Source organism: Misgurnus anguillicaudatus, chromosome 7, assembly GCF_027580225.2.
Source record: "Misgurnus anguillicaudatus chromosome 7, ASM2758022v2, whole genome shotgun sequence".
In the NCBI taxonomy this organism is placed as follows: domain Eukaryota; kingdom Metazoa; phylum Chordata; class Actinopteri; order Cypriniformes; family Cobitidae; genus Misgurnus; species Misgurnus anguillicaudatus.
Window position 1 is genome coordinate 22,845,247 of NC_073343.2, and position 26,742 is coordinate 22,871,988.

At 37.7% G+C, this 26,742-nt stretch overlaps 1 protein-coding gene and 1 long non-coding RNA gene across 2 annotated transcripts in view; one reads left to right on the plus strand and one right to left on the minus strand.

Annotated features, from left to right (window-relative positions):
* LOC141365341 (metastasis-associated protein MTA1-like) overlaps positions 1-26,742 on the minus strand; it is a 66,602-nt gene that overhangs the window by 28,688 nt on the left and 11,172 nt on the right. The window contains exons 2-4 of the mRNA XM_073869593.1: positions 22,402-22,469; positions 22,043-22,142; positions 614-734 (exon numbers count right to left, since the gene is read on the minus strand). Of these exons, the coding sequence (XP_073725694.1) occupies positions 614-734; positions 22,043-22,142; positions 22,402-22,469 (289 nt within the window). The remainder of the gene's footprint in view (positions 1-613; positions 735-22,042; positions 22,143-22,401; positions 22,470-26,742) is intronic.
* LOC141365342 (uncharacterized) lies at positions 5,818-7,405 on the plus strand. The gene is made up of 2 exons (XR_012370557.1): positions 5,818-6,067; positions 6,526-7,405. It is a non-coding gene; the product is annotated as an uncharacterized lncRNA (long non-coding RNA).

The window sequence follows — 26,742 nt, forward strand, 5'->3', positions numbered from 1 at the left end:
CGTCATCCGTCTTTCATCAGCAACTGCAGTGGATGGATACTTATTTGTATATGTTTGTTACTAGAACAACAGGAATCAGGAACGCCTCCTAACGCCTCAAAGTCGCTGGTAGTGTACATGCAGCATATCCTAAAACTGAGTCACTTGAGGGAAGGTTCAAGCCCTGAGAAAGCCGTTATTGGCCATCCACCTTCCGTCACCAACTAACAGTGAACAACCTGTTTGACGAGAAAGGGTTAAATGCAGAAAAGCTCCACCCATTTTCCTAACAACATAGGATTTCATAGCAACACCCAAATAAAGACGGGGATGACCCTTAAAAACCAATTTTATTTATACGTGCAAATGACTTTTAGCAAGAGCATAGAGCAAGACTGACTCAGTTCCTCCCTGCTAAATTCTTACCATTGAAAGAAAAGTTGTGAATGAGCGTAAGGTTAATGCACTTGGCAAAAGGGATTTCATTAGGAAAGAGACGGATGAAGACTGAGGCAGGCGGGTGTGCATGCTAGACATGTGACTCATGTGCTGACGCTAATGACAGAGAGTTCGGTTGGCTGCCGGAGAACAGAATGAAGCACATCCTTTACGTCGACAGTCTTTTCTGGGTTACCTGATGTGTGTCGCGGGTAAGGACTCAAGCTGTCTGGAGAGGAAGAGCTCTCGGTGTCGCAGCTGGTGCTTCTGTTTCTCGGGGAGATCCACCATTTCGGGATTCTCCATCTCCTCTTCCATTTCTCCTGAAAGTCAAAGTAAAACAGCAAGATCAGTGCCACAGTTAATCTTTAAAACATTTATCCCAAGTCATTTTGAAGAAATAGTTCACCCAAAAATGAAAATTCTGTCATCATTTACTCAAGCTCTTCCAAACCTATAAAATTGTCTTTGTTCTGCCGAACACAAAGGAAGACATTTGTAAGCAAGCAGGAAGCAGAAGCACCACTGACTTCCATAGTAGAAAAAAATAAAAAAATAAATTTTTTCCTTTGAACGAAGATATTTCTACAGGTTTGGAACAACTTGAGAGGGAGTAAATCGTAACAAAATTTTCATTTCTATACCTTTTCCAGTTTTTTACAGTCTGAAATGAATGAAAATGGATCAAGTTCGCACAGTCTACAATTAATTATAAAGGACTATTTAGAATTGTACAGCGTGTACCTGGCTTAATGGAAACAAGAAACTCTGATCTTCTGTACAAAGAAGTTATATTACTTTATTTCCTTAAACACATTTTATTAATAGGGCTGTCACGATTGTGAAATCTGGCTGACGGATAATTGTCTATTAAATTGTGGCGATTAATTGCCTGTTTGGGGCTTTGACGATTTTGATTATTAAAAACTGTCTGTTTTATTGCTTTGACATTTATTACTCTTTTTTTTGTTCATGAAATAATTTTCACACATTGTTGTGATTATTTAAATAATATATTTTGCAATGTTTACCTGGCAGTAAATATCAATACATAACACATGTTTAAAAGTAATTATTTAATAAATGCATCTTTAAAAAACTGAAAATTCTTCATAAGAAATAAACACCATAAAGTGACTGAAAAATAACAAAGTAAAAATGCAATCAAAATAAACTGACTATACCAGAACAGACCTTAAATAGTAGCCAATCATACTAAGGTCATATTAGTACCAGACCCACATCTGTAGTGGCTGCGAAAAAAATAATTCCTTAAAGATCCTTAAAAATAGCATACTCATTTTCCCTAAATTTGGAATTGCTGTTTTGAAAATGTATGTTTTCCAAAAAGTTTTACAGCATTCGCTTTGCAATTTATCACTTTACACTGTCAGTTAAGAAGCGCCATCTGATAATCTCATTTATACAGGCCCTGCAGCTCCGCCTTGTGTTTTTGAAGAGAAGTGCAATCATTGCGGTGATCTGAAATCATCACGATGAGGTCAAACTATCGCAAATTATTTAATCATTGTGACAGCCCTATTTATGAATATTGTTTGCTTTAAAGAGAATACTCACCCTCTAGTTTTTACAAATCTGTATACATTTCTTTGCTCAATTACAATTATCAGACCAGGAAATTGGGGCACCATTGACTTCTATAGTAGGAAAAAAAATACTATGGAAGTCAATGGTGCCCTAAAGCTGTTTGATTACAATGCTCAAAAAAATCTTACTCTGTATTCAACAGAACAAAAAAATGATACAGGTTTGTAACAACTTGAGGGTGAGTAAATGAAGACAATCTTCATTTTGGGTGAACTGTCCCTTTAATTTTTCTTAAATCCTAACCCCACTGACAGGTCCTGACTATAGCACACACTAAACAAAACTGTTTATTTTTCATTTTTTATTCAATTTAAATTTATTACAATTACAATCCATGAGTAACATTCATCAATCTGAAAGCCAGATCCAGTATTTGGTATAATTTGTTGCACTGATTCAAACCAATGATTTACGGTCTCTAGGCTTTTCTGACTAATTCAGAAAAAAACAGCTCATCAGGACTAATCATTTTTTAATCATAGTTATATTGTGGCATACAGCCAGTGAAGACAGATGCCTTTTTTCTGCTCTGCCTTTTTCAATTCATTGTTTGGCTTAGTGTAACTACGATACTTGTTTTATCCAAATGTAAACTTTGATAAAATATAATTTCACTAGCTGTGGCACTATGGATTCAGCAGGGCTGTGCTGAAAACATTATCATATAATTATGTTTATTACACGGCTCATTGGAATGCTTGATTCTGATTGGCCAGTCGTGACATTTGCAGGTTTGTTTTTCCCAGATAACAACTGCTTAAAACTAATAACACACGGTAACCCGGATGCTGCAAATCATTTTGACAAGTACAGTTTAATATTATACAAATTAAATATGTCTCTTAAATATGTCTTATTTTAACACCAAAAATAAATGGGGTTTCCTCTCGGAAGGTCTGCATTCGTTAAAAATGAGCTAATAAAATATTTCAAATAAAAAATGTAATGTTCCTTCCCTTACTTATGAAGTAAATAGCAGTGTTAGAAGCAGGATAATGTCCAGGCAGCCAGTTGTTATCGTTAAATAAGCCCCTTCAGTGTAATATAGGACCCGATACGAAGCAGAAGATCTTGATCACACTGTCGTGGCTTATTTCTGCTATAACAACCTGCTGCCTATATCATCACTTACATTATATCTTCAATCAGTGACCCCAATCGCAAAATATTGACATTAAAAACAACAATGATTGAAAAACAGATCACAAAAACATAACTTATCCTTTAGCTGACATTTCCATTTAAAGCAACTTAAACTTAGTCCATTAAACAAGTACAGTGCCCTGGAGGAAACGTTGAAAGTTGAATCTTAACCTTAAAGTTACCGGCCTAGCTCTTTAACCACTAGTCTACACCACCCCAAATCTAATAAAGACCCCGAATCAAGAAATAACTCGATTTTCACAGTCCTGAACATTTCAAACGGAAGTCCAGATGAGACTATGGCAGCCTTTCATCGAAGCCATGTCTTTGCTTTTAACCGGGCTCATCAAACACAACACACAAATGTGAAAATAACTGTGAAAACGCAGACGATGCAAAGGCGGTTTCCTAATTCAGTTTAAACCAACACATTATCACCTCTCTCTTCAAGAGAACATCATAGAGGTACGGAGGCAAGAAATAGCTCTTTTACCAAACCTACACATGTGGTGTATGGATATAGAGTGGAGGGCAGAATGATAAGTGAGAGAGTCATAAGGGAGGGAGGAAAACCACCGAGCGTACTCCAATTCATTTAGAGTTTCATTAAGGAAGGAGAACGAGAGACATACGCAGAAACCTGAGGAGAGAGGGAGAGAGAGAGAAAGAGAGTGTGTGTGCGTGTGTGTGTGTGCGCGCGCATGTGACAGAGAGAAAGAGCGAGAGAGAGAGAATCCAGAAAGCAGAACAAAAGGAATCAAGGGATTTTAAGAGGCAAAAAGATGTTTGTGTGAAATCAATATGTATTCCCATCTCTTCCTTACCCACTCTGGCATTCAGCACACACATATCCCACTGCTCTCTGCCTGTCGTACACTCAATCTGGTTTTGTCTTTCTTTGATATGTTTATACAAATCTGAAAGTAGACCACACACGGAGGTCTACGATACCTGGAGAGAGCTATCTCTTAAAACAACCAGTTTATCTCAACAGCAGATGCTCGACCAACATGCATTTGAAATCTATACAAACATACTAGTGGTCGAACGATATGTTTTTTTTATTGCCGATACCAATACCAGCTGTATAGCTGCTATGAGGCCGATATAACACGAATGTTATTACCGTAAATAAGAGACAAACAGAAAATTGGTGAAACTAAAAAAAAACATTTGTTATTCATAACATTTATAAATTAAGAGTTTGATTACAAAACGCTATAAATACATTTTGACTAATTTCAGTAAAAGTGTGTTTTCTATACCAAGAAAGTGACAAGATTAAACTATTTTCTGTTACAAACTTTCACAAAGCACATTTAGGTTATAATAACATTAACATTGAATTCCAAAGATTTATTATTAAAACTGGATTTTTTTTTCGCAAAATGCAATAAATCTAAATGTGCATTCATCTTTGCCATGTTATATTTATTTAGTTGACTAGTGGTATACACTGATTAAAAAAAGAAACATTAATGGCATTAATCAAAACACTTTGTCGTATCAAGAACACTGTCATTGCTGCGGTCATTCTTGGGACGCTGTAGCTGTAGAATGTTTTGGTCCTGCTTGATTTTCGCTGACTTCGAGTAAAATAATGAAAAGATTTTCATAAGATCCCCTGGGGTCAATGTGTTAGCATGACAGAAGCTTGATGTGAGAACAAGCAACAGTCTGCATTTTTCCTTCGCCCGAGTGCCTCTCACGTAAATTATTAGATTTTGAGGGCTTACGTTTCTTCCCCTCCACAGGTGTATCAATGCCATCAAAAGTATTACTTGGTTTTTGTTTGTTTGTTGATCACGAAGTACAAAGTAGATGAGGAAAACTAGGATTTTGTGTGTATTCAATGCGGCGCCATTATTGTTTACAATGCGTGGAATGGTGCGCTGTGATTTGTTGAGCGGATTTATTGCATTCTGCAAAGAAGCAGGACTGGCGTTTGTCCCGGTTTGGATAAAAGGGAAAAGATGACAGAATAACACGGCGAATATTCGATTTTTACGTCAACTCCCATGATCACTCCCTGCACCCAGCGCAACATACTGAACCCGTTTGTTGAGACACGCGCGTGTTTAGCGGAGGCTTACGTTGCGGACCAAAGCGTCACCTTTTACCAGAGAGAGCGCGAGAGCTGATGGTTTTGCGAGTGCACGGGACGCAGTCTGAGCGCATACACGTACACTTCGGGAAAGATAAAACAATTGCATGGAAGTGACTGAAGAGATTTAAAGTGCGTGCACAATCTCTGGGCAACAGCGGAGAAAAATTCATAGCGCATACGTGAATGCACACATCCCAGTTTTGTCCGAAATCAAAAGGAAACCCACAAGTGGAGAGGTTCATGCATCATTTTAATGAAGGCTACTTTGTGCAACAATAATGCCCTCTCGACATTAGGGCTGTCACTTTTCGTTCGAAAATCGATTGCACAATCGATCGGACCAACCAAAAAGAGTTTCGAAAACGAAAATAGGCAATCGATTTTAACCAAATATGTACACTATTAATTTAAAATAATTAAACAGTTAAAAATATAGATGTAACAAATCTCACAAATAAACAGAAAAAGAAAATAAAGAATTACGAAAGTGCAGTAGGTGTGCGAAAGCTAGACAGAAAATACCCAGCAATTTTACGCACCTATTCACCTTATTTTTCACGACAACAAGGGCGGCGCCATTTCGCTCATTTTGTCAACGTTCTTCCGGCCGCATAGACGATGAGCAGCTGAGGCAGTGACTGAAGGCGACGCTTAAAAAGCTCGCCCGAGCGCCTTTATGTTTCTTTCTTACCAATTTTAAGCCAACTGAGGAATACCCTTATCCCAAGGTTCGACTACGATGTTCCGGTAACTTTAAACCACGCCGGGTGTTGAAAAGGTGGCCAGTTTCAGGTAAGCTATCTTAGCTAACTTTGTGCTCGTTCGCCTAAAGTTTGTGATGTCCGTTCTACAAATACACTTAAGATCAGTAACGTTAGTTTATAAAATGCAACTATTTGAATGGTTTTAATTGTCCACCTATATTTTTATATTTACGATAGTACAACGAGATATTATAGTACATTGCATTCTTACAGTAGCCCACGTGATTCCTACAAGTTACTGAGATTTCAGATGCTAGAATGTCAGTTCATTTCTCATTCAGATATTGATAATGACCTATTAAACAACGTATTATTTGACACTTAAGTTAAAGGTTGTGTGTATAATGTTACTGTCTCTTTTTAATGCATCTTTCTCTTACACACTGTTCTGTTTAAGTATGGGTGCCATTTATATATTAATTCTCATGATGCAAGTTTATTTTAAATACTAACATAAAAATGTTTATGGTTATATTGTTTTCACAGATGCATTGATGTGTAGTGATGCAGTGGACAACTGTGAGGATGATACAATCAACATGTTCCTAAACTGTGATGCAGAAACACAATGGGAGGATCCATCCGTCTCTGACCACAACTACACTTTAACATCACAACTCAACCTGAAGCAACCTATAACTGATATGGGAAAAAAAACAATGGTGCGGTTTCCCGGACAGGGCTTATCCTGGTCCCAGGCTAAAATGCATATTTGAGCTACAATAATTTAAAAACACCTTTTACTGACATACCTCAACATATATGAGTGCCATTGTTTTGTCACAAGATGTGCACCAGTCTTGTTTTTTTGTAGGGTTTGTTTGTAAAAACTAAAATGTCCTAATATAATTAAATCCTAATCCTGTAAACCCTGTCCGAGAAACTGCTTCAATGTGTTAAGCTGGCACAAATGTACAAATCTCTACTGAGAAACAATCATCTTTGTGTCAGCTTTACAGAGGGTTGATATTGCATCCATTACACAGTCGCCAAGCACCAACATACACCAACAGCTTCCACTTGGGATCAGCTCCTGATGACTTCGATAAAGCTGTGTCTTAATTTATTGCAGGGTGGTCTTGCTTTACCTGTTGTAAAGTTACATTAAACCTTCATATGTGATTAGATGTCATGCAGTGATATTAAACATTTACTATGTGATCAGATGTTGTGCATTTATATTAAACCTTTACAATGTGATCAGATGTTGTGCAATTATATTAAACATTTACAGTGTGATCAGATGTTGTGCATTTATATTAAACCTTTACAATGTGATCAGATGTTGTGCATTTATATTAAACCTTTACAATGTGATCAGCTGTTACCTGTCATGCAGTTATATTAAACATTTACTATGTGATCAGATGTAACCTCCCATGCAGTTATATAAACCTTTACAGTGTGATCAGATATTATCTGTAAGGAATTTCTTAAACCATATGTGAGCTTTGTAGATTCCACTTAAAAGGATTTAAGTCTCCTGATTTGAAGGAATAAGTGTTGGCTTTGCAAATGAATTCTATCATGGTACCACATAAAAACGAAATAGTTATTGGACTGGCAAAGGTGCACATTTGCTATAAAAAAAAGACGAAATCACTGTGTAAATATTGGTAGACATACTTTTAATAATTTTCAATGTTGCTCCATCAACTCCTGACAGGACGAGGTAATTAAATATGCCCCATAGGTTACTTGCCGCGGCCTTTTCATATCGTCTAACCACGAGACGATTGATGGGACAATATAAGACTATCCGAGCGTCGTATGAAGTTTTAACCGTGCTCCTAATTTAAAACATTTACAGCAGTAGCGATATTTGTCATTTCGCTAAAGTTATAGTGAACTACAAACAATCTTCTAACCACCAAACTACCTACCAAATGCACTGTGCCATATTAGCAGCGGAAGTCGGTTGACAAAATGCGGAAGAGCGAAGAATTAAAAAGGGGCGTGGCGGAATAAGGTGAATAGTTTCATGAATTCAATCGCTGCATCTAGTGTTTTGCAAAGAAAATGGAGGACAACGTCAATAAACCTGTGCAACACAAGAGAGCGTCGAAATTGTGACCTTACAGAAGATGATGAGTTATGACAAGGAGCCACCCTTGCGAGCTGACAGCGACCCGCTTTTGAGATGGAAGATTGGCAGTACGAAATACGCAGCTGGCAACGAAGTACCCGAGTTTCCCTGGGACATCAGTGCGGTCGGAGTGCGTCTTCTGAACAGATGGACATATAGTAAATGAAAAGCGCTCTGCTCTTGACCCCTAAAATGTTGATCGACTTGTTTTCCTGACCAATAATTTGTAATGGCCCTAGTCTTTTTGCGCATTTTATTATGCCTGCCTAGTGCCGCCTAAGTGTCGGTTACGTTTAATAAAAAAATACACAGCATGTTCTCAACTTCAAGTAAGTCTATTTAAAGTTTCATTTTTGAACAGTTGTTTGAAATGAATCGAATCATTATTTAAAATAATTTTTGAATTGCCTAAATCATAAAAGCAGCCGGTTGAACATGCAGTAATGTTTTTCATTTATGGCAGCAGACAGTCCACTCTGCATATTTTTTTAGAGAATGTTTCACTACTGTTGCTGTTTTTATTCTGCACGAAACTTAATGACAATGAATAAGAAATATTGCTGACTTGTGCGTTTCAGGCGCTCTCTTTAAATTTGTCTGTTATTTGGCGTTGAAAATGGAAACGTCTTTTACTTGGAAAATCGATTTTACAATCGATTCAATGAACACTTATATATTAAAAATCGAAAATGACTTTTTCACAAAAGTGACAGCCCTACTCGACATTTGCCATTAAAAGTCTTAAATAACTTTTAACAGAAACCGCGATCAAGCATATAAAATTTACTGCTGTTGATAAATATTTAAAGTGTTTGTCTAGGGTTTTTGTGTTTATCTTTTCAGTTAACCTTCTACACCGCTGCTCCACTTTTAATATAGTCATTAGAAGTTCATCTATTGATGCCTTACTAGCATGTTTTTCATGCACCTAAATATACGATATGATCTATACTGATATACCTGGTATACCAGCTAATAAATGTTGTCTTATTTTGGGGGGTCAGTCTGCATTTGAAAGTCAATCTGCATCTAATCTAGCTAAATCAAGTAAAATATCTCAAATTAAAGTCATTTTGGGATGCTAAAGTCAAGTTTAATCAAATAAAAAGTATTTTACCAGCAACATTATTGTGGCCAGTGAAAATGCTGAGTGGCTAGTAACTTTGGAAAACAACTAGCCAATTTTGCTGGTGAGCAAAAACGTTAATATCAAGCCCTGGTTCTGCCTAAAACTGGTATTTCTGAATAGCCTAAGGGCGGGATTAAGCGGATTTGACATGAAAGTATTTAATGAATGTTTAATACTTAGTACGTGTCGAGGGCATTCGGCCAATATCATTGTCAGTTTTGACACAGGTGGCATCTGAACTCAAAAATATCAAAAATATCTCCTAATTTCTTAATAACAAACCTTAAAATGTCACCATTGACCAATCAGAATCAAGCATTCCAGAGTGCAGTGTAATAATAAAACAGATCTATCTATCTTTCAGAGAAAAATGACAAAAGCTTCTTTTTTCCCCTCAACACCAAACCTGAGATGTGAAAGCTGGCGGTCACTTTATAAGCGATACACATCAGTATCTGTTCAATTACAGCTTTGTACGGAGTACAGAAAATCCCCGCTGAGATACACAGAGAATGAAGACCGGGGGTGTTTATGCACAAAGAGGAACAGCCAGACATGTACACGAGAACCAATAAGAATAGAGAAGCTAAACTGTGTAAACTTCAGTTTTCAGTGTTATGATAGAGAAAGACAGAGAGACTCTGTGAACTGCCTATACCTCTACAAATTACCTCTTCTTCTCACCTGTCTTAACCAATTTTCAATTATTGATGAATGAATCACCTTACCAGGTGGAGGTGCAGAGGGGTAAGAGAGGATTGAAGAGAGGTTAAGAATCCAGAATCTTCTCCTATTCAGAAATGCTACTGTAGCTCATTTTTTTCAGCATAATCCAGTGATGCATCCCTTCATGCCACCCCAAAGAAAATTTATGAAAGAAAACTTAAAATTGGAATTAAACAAAATGTATTAAGTGAAACAATGTAGCGCTGTTGGTTAGTAGCCTTATTTTTCTGAGGTTTAGTTTGAGAACCACTACCAATGATTATGACATTTCCTACAGCACAAGATAAAAAAGCTTTGCCAAGATGTGATTATGAATTGATTGGATATAAAACAATTGGGCCATCTTTTTAGTTCCTTGTTCTTGTTGGTTGCACACAACAAGCAAACAAACAGAGCTGGTTCTTATTAATGCAAAAAGACTTACAAATTAGTCTCAAACTTATTCAAACTCACTTACTGAATCACATATCATTACTTTTGGCATGTCCGTCCAGAAATGATCCAAGAAGCATTACCATGTTTTGCTGTACTTGAGGCTTGTGAGAGCCAAATCAAAGTGAAATTACTGCCTGGTTGTTCTTATAATGTATTTCAGAGAGAAACAGGATATTCAACAAAGGGAAAAATAAAATCCAGCTCTGTTCTCTGTTTATCCATTTAGAAACTGTTTAGAACCTCAAAAAATGGTTCGAGCAGAAAAGCTGAAACAGTAAACAAATTTGTGATGTCATCTAAAAACGAAAGTCATTTTAGAATTGGAGCAAGATATTATATTTACATTAAAACATGAAAAATTGTAATAGTGTGGACTAATAAATTGTGCATGGTGCGTTAAGTAAGCTGAATGGTTATGTGGTATCTAAATCAAAACCAGTATCACAACATTTATAATGATTCCCTTTCCTTAAAGATGTAAAGGAGAGTGATCTTTAAGGCTTTCTCTGACAAATAATTGGAGGCGCAAGATTCACAGATCACACAAATAAAATACATACAAAACCTCAGTAACCACGCTACAAAACTGCTGTGGCTAAAACTGGCTATATTTACATGCACAAATGTATATCAATCAAATGAATTGAACCTGATTGCAATTATGAAAGTACTATTTTCAGAAAAACAGTCAATAAATGGCCCCTAGCTGACACTGTAGTGGTACCTTTCAAAAAGTACACCTTTGCACCGAAAATGTTCATATTAGTAGTACCTCAGTGGTACATATTGGTACCAAAGACTGCATGTTATCATGAAATCCTTCAGTTTCAGCTCTAGTCTACCTCAATATCGCTTTACAAAAATGCTACTTAAATGGGCATGGACACTGGGGGAAGTACGGCAAGAAGTGGGCGGGGCACATGATATAAGAGGCTATCTAGTGTAACAAATATTAAGACTATTATATGAAGTCTTATATCAATATTAAGAATATTACTTAGAATAGCGGTATTACAGAAATAATTAAACTGAATGTAATTTTTCATTTAAACAAAGATCAAATAAAACCGTTATAGTTAAAATAATACCTTGTTTGAAAAAAAGGAAAACTTGTATCCAAACTGTATCCTTGCCTAAGACGCAAACTGCCTTTATGAGCAAGGTCAAAGTCCCATGCCTCTCGAAGCTTTACAGAGAAAAATCATAGTTGATGGCAAACCAAACGCATGCAGACAACCCGAGCCAATTTGCCTACTTATACTATGCCCTTAAAGTACAGTTTTTGTTATGCAAAAGTATAGCCATTTGAGTGCATTGAAAGAGATACTAAATCTAATTTCGACTACTCTTTAGTAGACTACTGGTAGGGCGAGTCTAGCCCTGACAGCATCGCAGGGACAATGCATTTACACTTTCACCACAGAAAGAAACACCTGCAACCCACGAACGCCTTTCTCAACTACTTCTTACAGTGTGTTGTGTCCGAGCGCACTCACATTTCACTTTACCATACAGAACCATACAGAACCGGTCTTCCCCTCTGGTCTGATCTGGGCACGCAGGCACCCACACCATGTGCTATTATGAATAATTAAGCGAAACATCTTATCATTGGATAAGAACATGCAGGCTTATGAAGATTTATAAAATAATATGTACTACAGTACATTGCCACGTCACAACTTGTAACGTTGACACAACGTATATTCTTAAACCTGGACAACAAAACTAGAGCAAAAAGGTCAAAATGTACCTCCTTTTCACCTATTGTTAAAATAACAGATACTAATGCTGCGTTTACACCAACCGTCTACCGCGCCTAGTTTGCCGCTTGAACAGATTGAATGCATTCGCGCGTCTAGAGGCAAAATCCGCTTCTTGTGGGAGGGGCAAGTGCTATGCGGTTGTCTGTTTGCAAGATGACTGATGTTGATTGTGCATTTATTGAGAGAGTTACCGGTTTGTATTTGGTAACCTTACTATAGGGGGAAAATAAACAGCGCTGGTCTATAAACGTCACGTGACTCAAAAATGTGTATTTACAACTTACCAGGTTGCCCAGTGTCCTCACTCACACTCTTCCAAGCGAGGTCCTTTTATTCCTGTCTCTATAGAAATAAGTGTCGTATAGCTCCGGGTGACTGTTCACGGACAATATCAAGCGTTCCTTCAGGTTAAATGAGTGACTCCGGGCGGGGCTGCCGCCATAGCAGCAAGTAGGCTCCTGATTTGTTAATGCGGTGCGAAATTCCACCAAAGTTCAAATTTTTCAACTCGGGCTTCAGCCGCAAATTCGCGTCAAAAGCAAAATGCACAAAAAGCACCATTTGCGTGTACCGTGCCAGGCCGAGTTAACTCGTCAATTAAAAGAAAACGCTTCCCTGCCAATGACAAGTTTTTCCGGAAATCCATATTTCCGCTATTATCCGCCAAATTATCTGTCTGAATCTGATCTCCATCAAAAGTCCTTCACAAAAATGCAATTATCTCTGCTTTTGCTCAAAATTGGGTATTTTTGAAAAAACCTACCCATATTTAAGAGGTGATAAAAAGAGTACAAATGTCTTTTGTTTGAAAGCAGAGGGTCTGTTCTTTCATTTGATATATTGTATGTTTATATATTTAATAAAGAACATTTTCTGGAAGGCATTAAACTTTTGTGAAAATCATAAAAAAAATTGGCGCTGACTTGCAACTTGATTTAAAAAACGCTGGCAAGAATTGAGTTAAAAGGGTACTGCCCCAGTGACAGTTTGGGACCGTTTTCTGATCATATTTTCTGACAGTGTTCCCTAAACGTTGCAATCCAATTAAAATGTTGGAAAGTGCACAGCCAGGGTTTCCAGATCCATGTAACAAACCAGGCCAATGGCCATTTAAAACTAGCTCAAAACTTTCCCAATGACCATTCATGGTCCAAATAACCCAACAACTAATAAAAAATCCTTCCATCTTTAACCCACAGTAAAAAAAACATCCCGCCTGTAAAAGTTTAAAAGTAGCCCAATTCAAAACTCAGCCAAAAAGCCGCGGACTTGCCAACACTGCGCACATGGTGTATATGGTCCAGTTCTCGCTTCATCACTGGATAATTGTACAAAGTTATAAAGTTGGTTTGGAGGAAGTTGTTCTTAAAAACTTTTTAGATCACAACTTTTTTTAAACACAATTTCCGAATTGGCGCAACACTATTTTATTGCTTTATGTGATGTTATTAAAGAATACATGAAACCTGCTGAATGTACAGTGCTTGCCCTCATTCACTTAAAGGATTAGTCCATTTTCTTAAAAGAAAAATCTAGATAATTTACTCCCCACCATGTCATCCAAAATGTTGATGTCTTTCTTTGTTCAGTCGAGAAGAAATTATGTTTTTTGAGGAAAACATTGCAGGATTTTTCTCATTTTAATGGACTTTAATAGAGCCCAACATTTAATACTTAACTCAACACTTAACAGTTTTTTTCAACGGAGTTTCAAAGGACTATAAACAATCCCAAACGAGGCGTAAGGGTCTTATCTAGCAAAACGATTGTCATTTTTGACAATAAAAATAACAAATATACACTTTTAAAAGCACAACTTCTCGTCATGTAGATCCGGTCGTGATGCGCCAGCTGACCCCACGCAATACGCCATGACGTCAAGAGGTCACAGAGGACGAACGCGAAACTCCGTTCCAGTGTCTTGGAAGAGGACCGTTCCTACATTGTTGTATGTCAACTGATACTAATTAATGTCTTTGTGTCAGTTTATTGTTTAAAATGGTCCGCAAATATCCGTTTTATATATGTAACACGTGACCTCCCTACGTCACCACGCATTTACGTTAGGCCGCGCTGGACCGGATCCAGACGAAAAGCTGTGGTTCAAAAGTACACATTTTCCACTTTTCTTGTCAAAAATGACAATCGTTTCGCTAGATAAGACCCTTATGCCTCGTTTGGGATTGTTTATAGCCCTTTGAAACTCCATTGGAAAAAACTGTTAAGTGTTGAGTATGAAATGTTGGGCTCTATTAAAGTCCATTAAAATAAGAAAAATCCTGCAATGTTTTCCTCAAAAAACATAATTTCTTCTCGACTGAACAAAGAAAGACATCAACATTTTGGATGACATGGTGGTGAGTAAATTATCTGGATTTTTCTGTTAAGAAAATGGACTAATCCTTTAATAATGCGTGTTGCCGATGCTTTGCGATTACATGTTTTTTGATGAGTATTTTGACGTAAAAAAAGATTGGGGACATTGGTGACTTTGTTTCACGTTTTAAATCTTAATTGATTGGATCACAATTCACAAATCGGTCCAAAACATGAAGGCTTTTCAGTCCAATTAAGCAATCAAACCAATTGCAAACTTTTCCGATTATTTATTTCCATGCAAACACGACTATTGACTTGAGCCACAAACACCTACGTTTGTACTTCCCAAACGTTCAAAGACACTGTGTAACCTTCTCATCGATAAGGACACTGGAGTCGACACTGCGGTGAATTCAGCTCCCTTTTCCATTCGCTCTTGTATATTTAATCTTTCCAATTCAAGAACATTATAAAACACACAAACACATGCCGCTCTGACAGCCCTGACTCATAGCGTCTTAACTCAGCACAGAGGTTTGAGCAAAAAGCCCAAACAAGCGAAGTGGCCGGCATGTGAGGTGCTTCCAGGGAGTAGTTCACGGTAGAGCCAGGCCTCTCTCTCTCTCTCTCTCTCACTCACTCACTCACTCACCCTCGGCACACATGGCGCCTTGCTGCCTCATGCTCTCCAGGCCCGGCGAGGTGGAGCCAGCATCACAGAGAGCAAAATATTTCATCTGTGAGTCACAGCGCCCGCGCAGCGCTGATTCCTCAGACGCTGCAGAAGTGAAGTTTCCACGGATCGCTTTCCCTGCTCTGTTGGGTCTCATCAAGGGTCAGAGAGAACTAGAAACTATCTTTTCTAAAGAAAATGTGAGTCGTGCTTGTTTGTGGTGGTTCCTACTGCTAGGGTGGTTGATTACGCAGTTAAAAATGGTTTATTATGAAGGCACATCTGACCATCTCCAGCCTGCTGTGGTACATCGTCTTCTCATTCGGTGAGGATCTGTCTCTGCTTTGACTTCACACTGTGACTTCTTTTCCGTACGCTGCTCCACTTATTCTTTAAAGCCTCTCCCCTCATCCACAGGCAGAGACAGGATGTAGCCCACACCCATGCGGTGAACGACCATTCCTGCCATGCATTTTTTACATATTGCAAATGTCTGAAGGTCCACAGAGAGGCTGTTGGCATTGAGGAGAACTCTATAATACACACACACACACACACACACGGTTCCTCATAGCTTTTGTGTTGTCCACAAGCTTCACAACTTTGAATCAGACTTGTGTGTGATGTGTTAAAAACACATAAGCACGTCTAAGCACCATTCCTAAAAACCCCAGAGATATCCCTGAGATACATCTCTACAGCAGCCATTTTGAAGTAACATTCTGCTCACAGCGGGAACACAGATTCTCATTTAAAACTGATTCACATCTATACTTTGTTCAAGAGAGCGTTTTAAGATCTGACAATCATCTGAACTATAATGGACTACACAAGCATGAACCTTTAATAAGATTTTAGGATTAGTTCATATATAAAATACATTCTTCTAACTGCTCTTTCCTTTGTGCCAGGTCTGACATTATTAATTATCATCTATGAGACACCAGAACCTAGCATGTTTGATATCACTGATGGCAAAAATGGGGCACCATGTCATATTCGAAATGTGAGTGGTCCTGCACGTGAACGTTTGAGGGGAAGTCTTTCAGTGAATAGCACTTTTTGTCTGTTCCTCCCACTAAGCCATTCCCATAGAATCAAAAGACTTAAAATAACATATAAACTGATATGATGATACATATTGTTTAATAAACAAAAAACTGCATCCTCAATCTGTAGCGCATGTGTATTATAGAAATAATTTACTAATAACTAGCCACCCAACTCCCACACATACAACACATTTACGGTACTATGTCCTTACTCTGTTTAAAATGCCTATGAGAGCTTTATAAACTCATCATTTTGTTTTTTCTTGACGTGACTGTGAAAATGAATACACACAACTAAATTAACGAATTACATTTAAAGACAACAAAAAATAATCAAAATCTCACAAATGCCTCCGGTATATAAGTTTACATCATTCAAAACTAATAAAATTGCTTTCACCGAAATGTAATGACTTTTTTGCCACTGAAAAGTTTTTGAAATTTAGCCAAGGCCATGTGTCTTGGGAAAAATGATACTACCAATAATATAATTATTATATTAAATAATTCTATCATTTTCAAACATGTAGGATTCAATTCCAAGAAAGCAAAATCAAGTCCCGGGCCAACATCTTTTTCAACATTAAATAAACTTCTCAATCTTTAAAGAGGAAAACATATCTGGGTCAATGACGTGACGCTAATTATTCTGTGTCCATATGGTTTAATTAAATGTAAAAGGGTTAAAAATAAATTTGCAGATTACTTGCATACACCCTTTTTTGAGGACCAAGTCTAAAATTTCTGGTTTTATTTCATTTTTAAAGAATATTTGGGGGATAATTGCAAAAATGTCAATATGGTGTAACCGGTCTGTCAATTGGTGTAACTAGTATTTTTATATAAATATATTAATAAAAAATGTTGAATGAAATATAATCATCTAGTTTAATGTAATATGATTTTTTTTACATCAATTGTCAAAGATTACTTAGAAAACAGAGCTGTTTTCAGCATATGTCCGGACAAATATTACAAAAACGCATTAAAATTTACCTTTAGTAATAACTAATAAAATGTATTTTCGTGTAATATTTAAAATGATTTTATGATTACGCTAACATGCCATCAAGGTGGATAAAACATTTAATATTTCTCATTCTTTGGGCAATTGGCGGTTACACCACTTGACATTTTTCAGGTCCATTCAGTCTTAACCTTCATAAAAATGGTGCAAATGTAATTTTTTATTGCATGTAATCAACATAAATACACTATGTGCATTAAAATATACCTGATGCATGCTTTTCTCATCTTTCCAAACCGTTTTTGTCATGGACCCATCTTCAAAATAAAGCTGACAAAATAAAACTGAGAAATTCTCAAATTTATTTAAACATATGACAACAGAAACCAGGCAGATTCAACTTTCAGGTTTGGCAAGCTGAGTGTGGGTGGCCGCTGTAGATACCAAACAAACTTGGGCCTCCGCTGCCCTGTTTTAAAGCTTGTTGTCCTGCCCACCTAGGCAACATATTAAGTGGGCTCACAGTAGTAAGGGCTCCAAACAGAAAGCATCTGAAATCGAACGCAGCATCACATGTATCCTTTAACAACACAGTAATCCCATCATGCATTGTGATGACCTTGTCATAAAATAACACTTCTAGATCCTAGTGTTGGGCAATATTCTCCATAGTGAGATTGTCCTATCACCAACCTTTAAGATTGTAGGCACACAAAAGTATCAGGAGCGGGCCAAAAGATTCCTTATTTATTTTCTTTATTTTTTAATTATTTATCTATGACAAGTTACTAGATTGGTGGACAGAAGCTGCTTTACTTTAAGAGATGCCATTATTCTATGCGCGCCGCTGATGCCTGGGCTTGGTGTAAATTAGTTACATGGCAGGGAACAGGAACAATTCATTGGTTTTAAACCCCTGCTCAAATAACAACCTATCTAGCACAGTACACCTTCAGGTGTAAGGAAATGTCCGAGCTTGAGCACAATACAAGTTCACTCGCGTGAGAAGTCCGTGCCGGACACGGGCATACTACAAGCTCACTTGCGCAAGGAAAAGCCAATAAGATCTCTCACGTGAATATAAGCATGTAATGCGTGTTGGTGTCCCAAATTCAGGTTATGCAGGAATGTTAATGTGAAACTATAAATGACAATAATAATAATAATAATAATAGCATAATAATAATTTAAAACATAATGGGCAAACAAGCCAAATATTGTCATGAAGGCTATCACTGTCGGCACAACTCTACTAGACCCTGTTCACGTAAGTTTCTTAGAGATTTCCAACAACGATGTTCTGACAGACACCAATAAAAGAGAGCTACACCATAAAGCATCTACCAAAGACTGTCTCTATTCTCTCGATAACACCACACTCCAACAGTGATTGTCTAATGTACACAAGCGGTGCTGTGAAGGTTATAGTATCAGTGCTCGATAAATTAATAGATCAAAATTTGAGAGAGACACTAGCCGACCAGCATTCTCTCAGAAACATTGCGAGCTAAATCTTCGTTTAAAGGTGCAGTGTGTAATTTTTAGAAGGATCTCTTGACAGAAATGCAAAATAATATACAAAACTATATTATCAGGGGTGTATAAAGATCTTTCATAATGAACCGTTATGTGTTTATTACCTTAGAATGAGACGTATCAAGGGTCCCCTTACATGGAAGTCGCCATTTTGTGCCACCATGTTTCTACAGAAGCCCTTAACGGACAAACTTTTTTACTAAGTTTTCGCCGACGATGACATGTTTGTCTGGTGACGGCTACTGTAGCTTCTCTATGTGTTTCAAAAGCGAGGGGTGAGCAGTGAACTGAGCCGTTGGTTGCAATTCACAACATCACCACTAGTGGCCGCTAAAATTTACACACTGCACCTTTAAAATCACAGCTGCCAAAAAAATCAAACTAACCAGTCAACCTCACTGACTAGGTTGCTGAATGACTAGTAAACCAACACAAAAATTCCCAATGTATTCTTTAACAACCGTAGCCTATTCAAGAAGCTTTAACGGCCTGTTAGCATATAGGGCCACAGGCAGGGTACACCCTAGATCCAGCGTGTCCAATCCTGCTCCTGAAGGGCTGGTGTCTCTGCAGTTTTGCTCCAACCCTAATCAAACACACCTGATGCAGCTTATCAACGTCTTACTAGGCATACTAAAAACTTTCAGGCAGGTGTGTTGAGGGAAGTTTCAGCTAAACTCAGACAGAGTTTGGACACTCCTACCCTAGATAGATAACCAGTCCAACACAGGTAAAAAATGCTTAAAGAAATAGTTATTCCAAAATTCAAAACACATAATTTACCCATGTGGCATCTCACATGTATTTGACTTTCTTCAGTCGAACACAAACAAATAATTTTATATTAAAATGCAGTCATGTTATCTTCTTGTATGATGGTCAACATGGCGAGAAAAAGCACATACTATACACCCATCATTACAGTAATCCCTGGGACTTTAGTGGGTTAGTATATGAGGAGCTCAGATGCAAAAGCCACTAAACGCTACCCTTCGTCAAAAATGTGATGATGATATTAACCAAATACACGTATTATACGTTCATCAAATACTTTCTCTTCAAATCTACTTAATCCTGGCCTTGGAACATTCAGAATTCCCAGTTTGTTGGCAGAATCCATTAAGAATCTGATAAATGCATGCTCATTAATAAGACAAAATGTCAGATGCACGGGTTTTGCATATGTATTTTGGATTTGGATCTGAAGTGAAACAATATATTTGTCACGTAAGAATCATTCAGATTCATCATTACTGATGTGCCACCATATTTGAACTTACAACGCTATCCGCCTGTTAACTCTGATGTTACACAGGGCTTCCAGGTCAAACAATCACAAATGTCATGGGGAAATAAAAATAAAAAAAAATCACGCTAATATACACTCGTATCATAATGCAAAGCTACCAAAAACACCCAATCCTAATTTTTATCTCCATAACAAAATCCGAGATTACCTTAAATGGGCTCATGGACATGGAATATTTAACTGTGGGTTCACACCAGTAGCGAGTTCACCGATTTGCGCGAGTAGATTACATACAAAGTCGATGCAAAGATGCGATCAGACCACTGATCTATATAAATGACTGGATTGCGCATGACGTCACAACTGTGAAGCCACCGCACCGCCATGTTGGTATACCCAAACATTCTATTAATCAATGGACGCGATCAGATTTTAATGATAAAACATCACTTTACTAGTCTTCGTTTTTATATCTGAAGTTGCCCTGTACATTATTACAACACAAACGTCCTAAGCATGTACATAGTTATTTACTGAAAGTTGTACATTTTAGTTTTTAATCAGTTATTATACATTCATCTTCATTACAGTATCAGATCAGCAGACAGACCGCAGCATATTTAGTATTAATGACAAACGTGCTCATTCTGAAATCTAATTAAATAATCATATAATCATACTTTGACCGTATGTGCATGCAATAATTTGCTGGTTGAATGTTATCTAAACTTACAAGTTACCTAAACTTATTTAGACAAATAACGCTGACCGTGTAGCTGAATGTCAAAAAAAAAACTTTATTTATACCCGTGTCATTAACAGAACGCAGCCGACACACTCACCTTAACGTTTTTTTATAAATCCATTTTCCTGCCCGATTAAAACATTTGCATTAAAAATTGCAAATACCACCAGAATTAACAGTTAATTTACGTACACATATCCTAAAAATAATCTTGCGTGACTGATACGCTGTAAAGCGGGTGAATTTAAAACATGATTTTGAATGGAAGTCAATGACGCTCTCTGCCGGTTGGGTATACCAAGATGGCGGCTCGAACTCTGCGCTGGGGTCATCTCACGCTGTTACGTTAAGCGTTCTATGTGCAATCCAGTCATTTATATAGATCCATGGATCAGACGCATCCTCGTGTGGGGCGACGGCCATTACGCAATATGGGCGGCGCGTTTGCCACGAAAACATGCGTTATTCGCCTCAAACAATGTTCAACTCGAGCGAAACATTCGCATGACATGAAGTTAAATCCCGCGAGTAGCCTAGAGCGAGTAACGCGATGCCCTGCGTTTGGTGTGTACGTAGCATAAGAATTATTAATATATTGCTATTGTGATTCCATGAGCCTGGAGACTGCAGTGTACACTGAGTTTATACAATTTTCATGTAAATGTGTAATATGAATAAATAGTGCTCGTAAACTGTTTAAATAATATGCTCTATTGAAATGAGTGGAGGCTTGGACCGGAAGCAGTATTCCTTATGTCATGATTTGACTTAAGCGGATGGACATGCAACATATCCCCAAGTTCAAAATATGAATTGTTTTCTCTCACAAGAGTACTGGTTTGTTTCAGAGACATATTAACCAACTGAAGTCATTAATATTACTAAATGTATGTGCTTCTTAGAGCTTTATCACGTTAGCTTCCATATATGATAACATTTTAATATATACATTTATTTTTTCTGTTCAACTGAAAAAGGAAGTCATATACATCTTGGATTGCATGAGGGCGAGTAAATTATGATAGAAATTCAATATTTAGTTGAACTATTATTCCTTTGAAGGAAAACACCACTGTTTTTCAATATTATCCTATGTTCTGACCTCAACTTAGACAAATTAGTACATACCTATATTTATTCAATGGGTGCACTTAATCTTTGTACAACGTGTCGTGAATGTGTTAGGAAAAACATGGAAGTGTTTGGTGGCTTCTAAATTCATTCCTGCCAAGGATCAGACTAAGGTTCAGAGAACATCTCAGCACAGTTCAGTTTCAATAAACGCAAACAGCATTGTGGGTAATGTAGTCTCTGGCAGCTACTCTCGTGCATGTTTGTCCGCCAGGGTGATGAGTGTCGTTGAGATGTCTCTGCGCCGGTAGAAGCACACCACTTTGGCCTCCACGTTCCCATTGGCAGTCTGCAAACAAAAACAGAGTTGTCACAGCAACAGCTTCTGAACCAATCAGCAGCTGCAGATGCCTAATATGCAAATAAGAATCAAATCTCAAGCAGAACCTAAACACTTTTAAGTGAATGATATGAGATGGTATAATGAATGGGATGTAGTGTGACGTCAGAAGAGAAGGTTTAAAAGTGTGGACATGGTAAGAGGGTACACAGAAAGCCACAGCGTTGAGTTACGTCAATCACTGAGACGACAAACATTTGTCTCTTACCTTGTTGAGCTCCTCTATTCGCCTGATCAGCAGTGGGTTACTGGAGGAGTTTTCGAAATAAACGTAATCTGCGAGGAGAGAGAAAAACAATTGTTAGTGCTCCAGCACCTACAGTCTGTCAGCTACAGAGACAGCATCTCCTGTCACGCTCGCGCACCTGCTGAGGCTTACCGGACTGTTTCACAGACTAAACACAACATTCTCCATCATTGCATGATGCCAGTGGCGCTACGTTTTGGCAAGTTCCCCTACGAGAACACCCGACAACAAATGTGTTGACTGCGTGAATAGCTATGGCATTTGTAATTCAACCGCCTAGACAACCTTCAGTGTCCTCGTACGATTGGCACAAATCTGACACGCCAGAACCATCACGGGGGAAATTTTAAATGACTAGTTCACACAAAATTAAAACTCCTTGTCATCATTCTTGTCAAACCCAAATGCTGTTATTTGTCCATAATCTTTTAACCATAAAAGAAGTTCACATTGACACTGTCTTAAAAGCTTTGCATGATATCCACATGTCTTTATTTCATGCTTAAAGCTGGAACAGGACAAAACTGTAGTTGTTATTGGACGATAATCTTCCCCTTCATTGAGTTGCGAACCTCTGCAACCAGACCATTGAGTCAGTCTGTCCAATTTGTGAACAAATTATTGAACGGCATAAAGATTTTGTTGGCATGTTTCGCGAGTTCCCAAAAACCAATGGTGTGTGTTTAAAACAACACAAGGCAGAGTAGCCTACTAGAATTTTCATTTTCGTATAAACCAACTCTTCAAATTCGAACAAGAGCCATATAACCTTCAGAAGTCATGTTTTGAGGCAAAACAAATATTTGACATCTGAATAGCTGGGTTACCTTACAAATATCTCTCATGTTTTCGGTTCTCAATATCTAACTGATTCTCTATCTTGTTCTCAATGCATTTCTGCGTGTGTTGTGTTTGAGTGAGTGCTTTTTTTTGGCTTTGCTCCAGGGTGTGTGGGCTCTGTGCAGGCTTACGGATCTGTGGGACGTCCCCGCAGGCCTCAGACTTGGTGGGGTGCCTGGTCTTAACCCTGTGTGTGCCGAGACCTCTGGGAGATTACACCCCACACAACAGACGACATGCACGCTCACACACATACTGCAATAGTAATCAGAGGGTTTGGGGGGTTGGGAGTCAGAACCCCATGTCTGGCAAAAAAACATGTTTGCGAATTCAGTGTTTGGTAACAAAGCCTTTTGATTCTGAAGTTCTTGTTTGAGAGCGAAAGATGCCAGTTTACTAATACATCAAAATAGGACTTTAAAGGTGCAATTTGTAAGATATTTGCAGTAAAATCTCCAAAAACCACTAGGCCAGTGTTATATATTTTGTCCAGCTGATTACTATCAATATCTGTAATGTTTTCAACTACTTGTAAATCGTGAGAAAATTTCCATTCAAAACATTGACACGGGGCAGTGCAGTCTCCTGTCAATGACGTTAATATCCATGTGACCCTTTGTCACCGCCTTTACTGACGTAACCCACATGAGAACAGTGGTCGAGCTCAAAAAAATAAAATGGCGGCCAAGGAAGCGGCTGGAGCACAAATTTAGTGAAAATAAACGTATATTTTCACTTTTTAAGCATTTTAATTTCATTTCTAGCGAGAAATTAGTATTGTAGTTTTCAAATATGTGATTAGTTATCACAAAGGCGCTCTCTGTTCATATTTCAAACACGCTGCCTTTGAAGTGCGTCAGAGAGCCTTTCTCTGAGCGGCCTTCAGGCCTCCGAGTCCGAAGTCATGTCCTCATGAGGCAGCGAGGCCACAAGTCCTCACAGTCCTCACAGTCTTGAGGTTTCGGACGCAGCCAGTGTTGTGGACAAATGCGGAACTATGCGCTTGCTTATGGACTTATGGATATCTCTGTACCGTCTGCCGCTGGTTGTGTCAGCTCCTGTAAGCGTACGGGCCAACCAAACGACCCAAGAAAAGTTTGGAACAAAACGAGGGAGGATCAATTTGGTGTTGCATTATCTGGATAGAGAGAGCTTCACGACAACATTTAACTAGACCGAGATTCTGATCCTGCTTGTGTTTTACGCGATGGGTGAGTTGTTTTGATTCGTAACCCTTCAAAAAACGTATGCTATTATATTGATCACAACATTAGTGTAATCAGCGCGTCTTCCCGCGGACGATATGCACATCAAAAGGTATTGTACAGCAATATAAATTGTCATTTTAAGACACTTCACAATAAGATTTGTACTGTCAATACATTATGTGAAAAATCATTGTAGATTGTAAGTTGAAAACTTAATTCTGAGCCGTGTTTACCATCGAATTTGGACTAATACTGTAATATCAATATGACTAACAATTTCGTTTTGAACATCACATATAAACTTACATAATGAAATAAACGATGTCATCAAACGCAACATTTAAAAGACTTGATTACCTTATCCATCAACGTGATTTCTCGTTCTCGTCTGATATGGCTAAAGTTAAAGACTACAAATCCCATAATTCCACGCTGCTTCAGAGCGTCAGTAAACAACATCATTGTTTTTGTTTGATCTGGCGCCATCTTTCGGCACATTTTACAAATTGTATCTTTAATGGGCAAAAATCAGACAGGACATACAGCATGAAGGCAAAATAATCCAAACACGTGGCTTGAAAGACTGCACACAGTCCCAATAAGGTACTAGCTTGTTTTGAAACGGAGGCCTTTTTATGCATTTTTGATTAATGCATAACACAAAACGTATGTGCTGAACTGGATTCAAACTCATTTCGTTACATGAGCACCACAGCTCATTTTTTTATCTGTGCAACAGCTCAGATAAGAGCATGTTTTTTGACATTTTCAGATCTGTGCTTTGTTTTCATTCTTCTGACACAAAGAAAAAATTTGTTACAATACGGCATTTACTGTGTTTAAGTTCACTTTCACGTCATTTTAATATGTAAAGAAATTTAAGCTGCAATCTTTAACTTTTTTATTCATTAACAAATATTGACGTTTCATCGGACGCATGTGCGTTGTCGCAGTTACGCGTCCGGTCGGAACTTTACTTCCGCTTTCTGTTTAACGGTCTGACTACTGAAGAAATACCTCATCCAAAAATAACAAATGTTTTTGTTTCCTAAAGACAGGGGGAGACGGCAATCACGAATCACCAATATGTGAAAGGAGGTTTGGCAGCCGGTTTGTAGTAAACATTGTATACATTATAGTACACATTAAAGTACACATTTTACACAGTAACCTTAGTTCAGTGTCGTTTTTTATTCACTTTAGATATGAAATATGAACTAAAATAATCTACTTGTTGTTTCTTTAGCTTGTTATCAGAAATAAACTACTCTAAAAGGTTGTTGTTATTGATTCTTAGCTGACTTTACCGGACGTTACGCATGTTCAACGAAAGACTTTGTTTATGTTGTTACTGCTAAAACCGTCTTTAAGTCGCGAAAAAATACATGAAAAATTTTCAAAACCGTTTCCTCACCTTACCCCAATCCGCAATGGTAAGCTTATACTAATGATTTAAAATTTGAGCTGTCAGGTTCGATTTCACGGGAAATGTCAGTTTTACTTCATTTGACTTCGACCCACATTAGAACAATAATAACGGAGCAAGAAACTTGTAACCTTATGTTTTAAACAGCAATAGAGAGACAAACGGTTACTGATTTAATATATTTTACATTATTAAATATTTTAAAAGTTAAGCGCAAGTAATATACCCCATTATCCCATAATGCACTGTTACGTTTTAGAGCAGGTTATGAGTCTAATTATCGATGTATGTTTGATGCATTAGCTACAATCCTGATTCAAATAAGCTCAGTCTACGCACCAAGATACAAGAAATGATTTTGGTACCAACTACTAGTGTTTTAGTAAAAACCACAACAAGACAAAGACCAAGATAAGATTGACCAGTTCTCATAAGAGTACATTTTGTAATCATCCTGAATTATGTTTGGCATTTGTAATTTTTTTTACATAATTCCATTAATTTCTTAAAACAGGAGAGCAGTTACAGAAGAAATCAAATTAGAAATAAGATACTGATAGTATTTGAAGCAAGAAGTTTTACATTCAAATCACATTAAAGGGGACAGAGAATGAAAAACCATTTTTACCTTGTCTTTGTTGAATAATGGTAGTCTACCCACATTCACAAACATACAAAAAGTGCTAAACATGCTAAACATCTCAGTCTCATAGAAATTCCTCTTTTAGAAATGTCAGCCAGAAAACAGCCCAATCTGAAAAACTGATGCTTATGACATCACAGGCATCTAACTGCCCTTCCATTTTAAAATAATTGGCTAAATTTTTT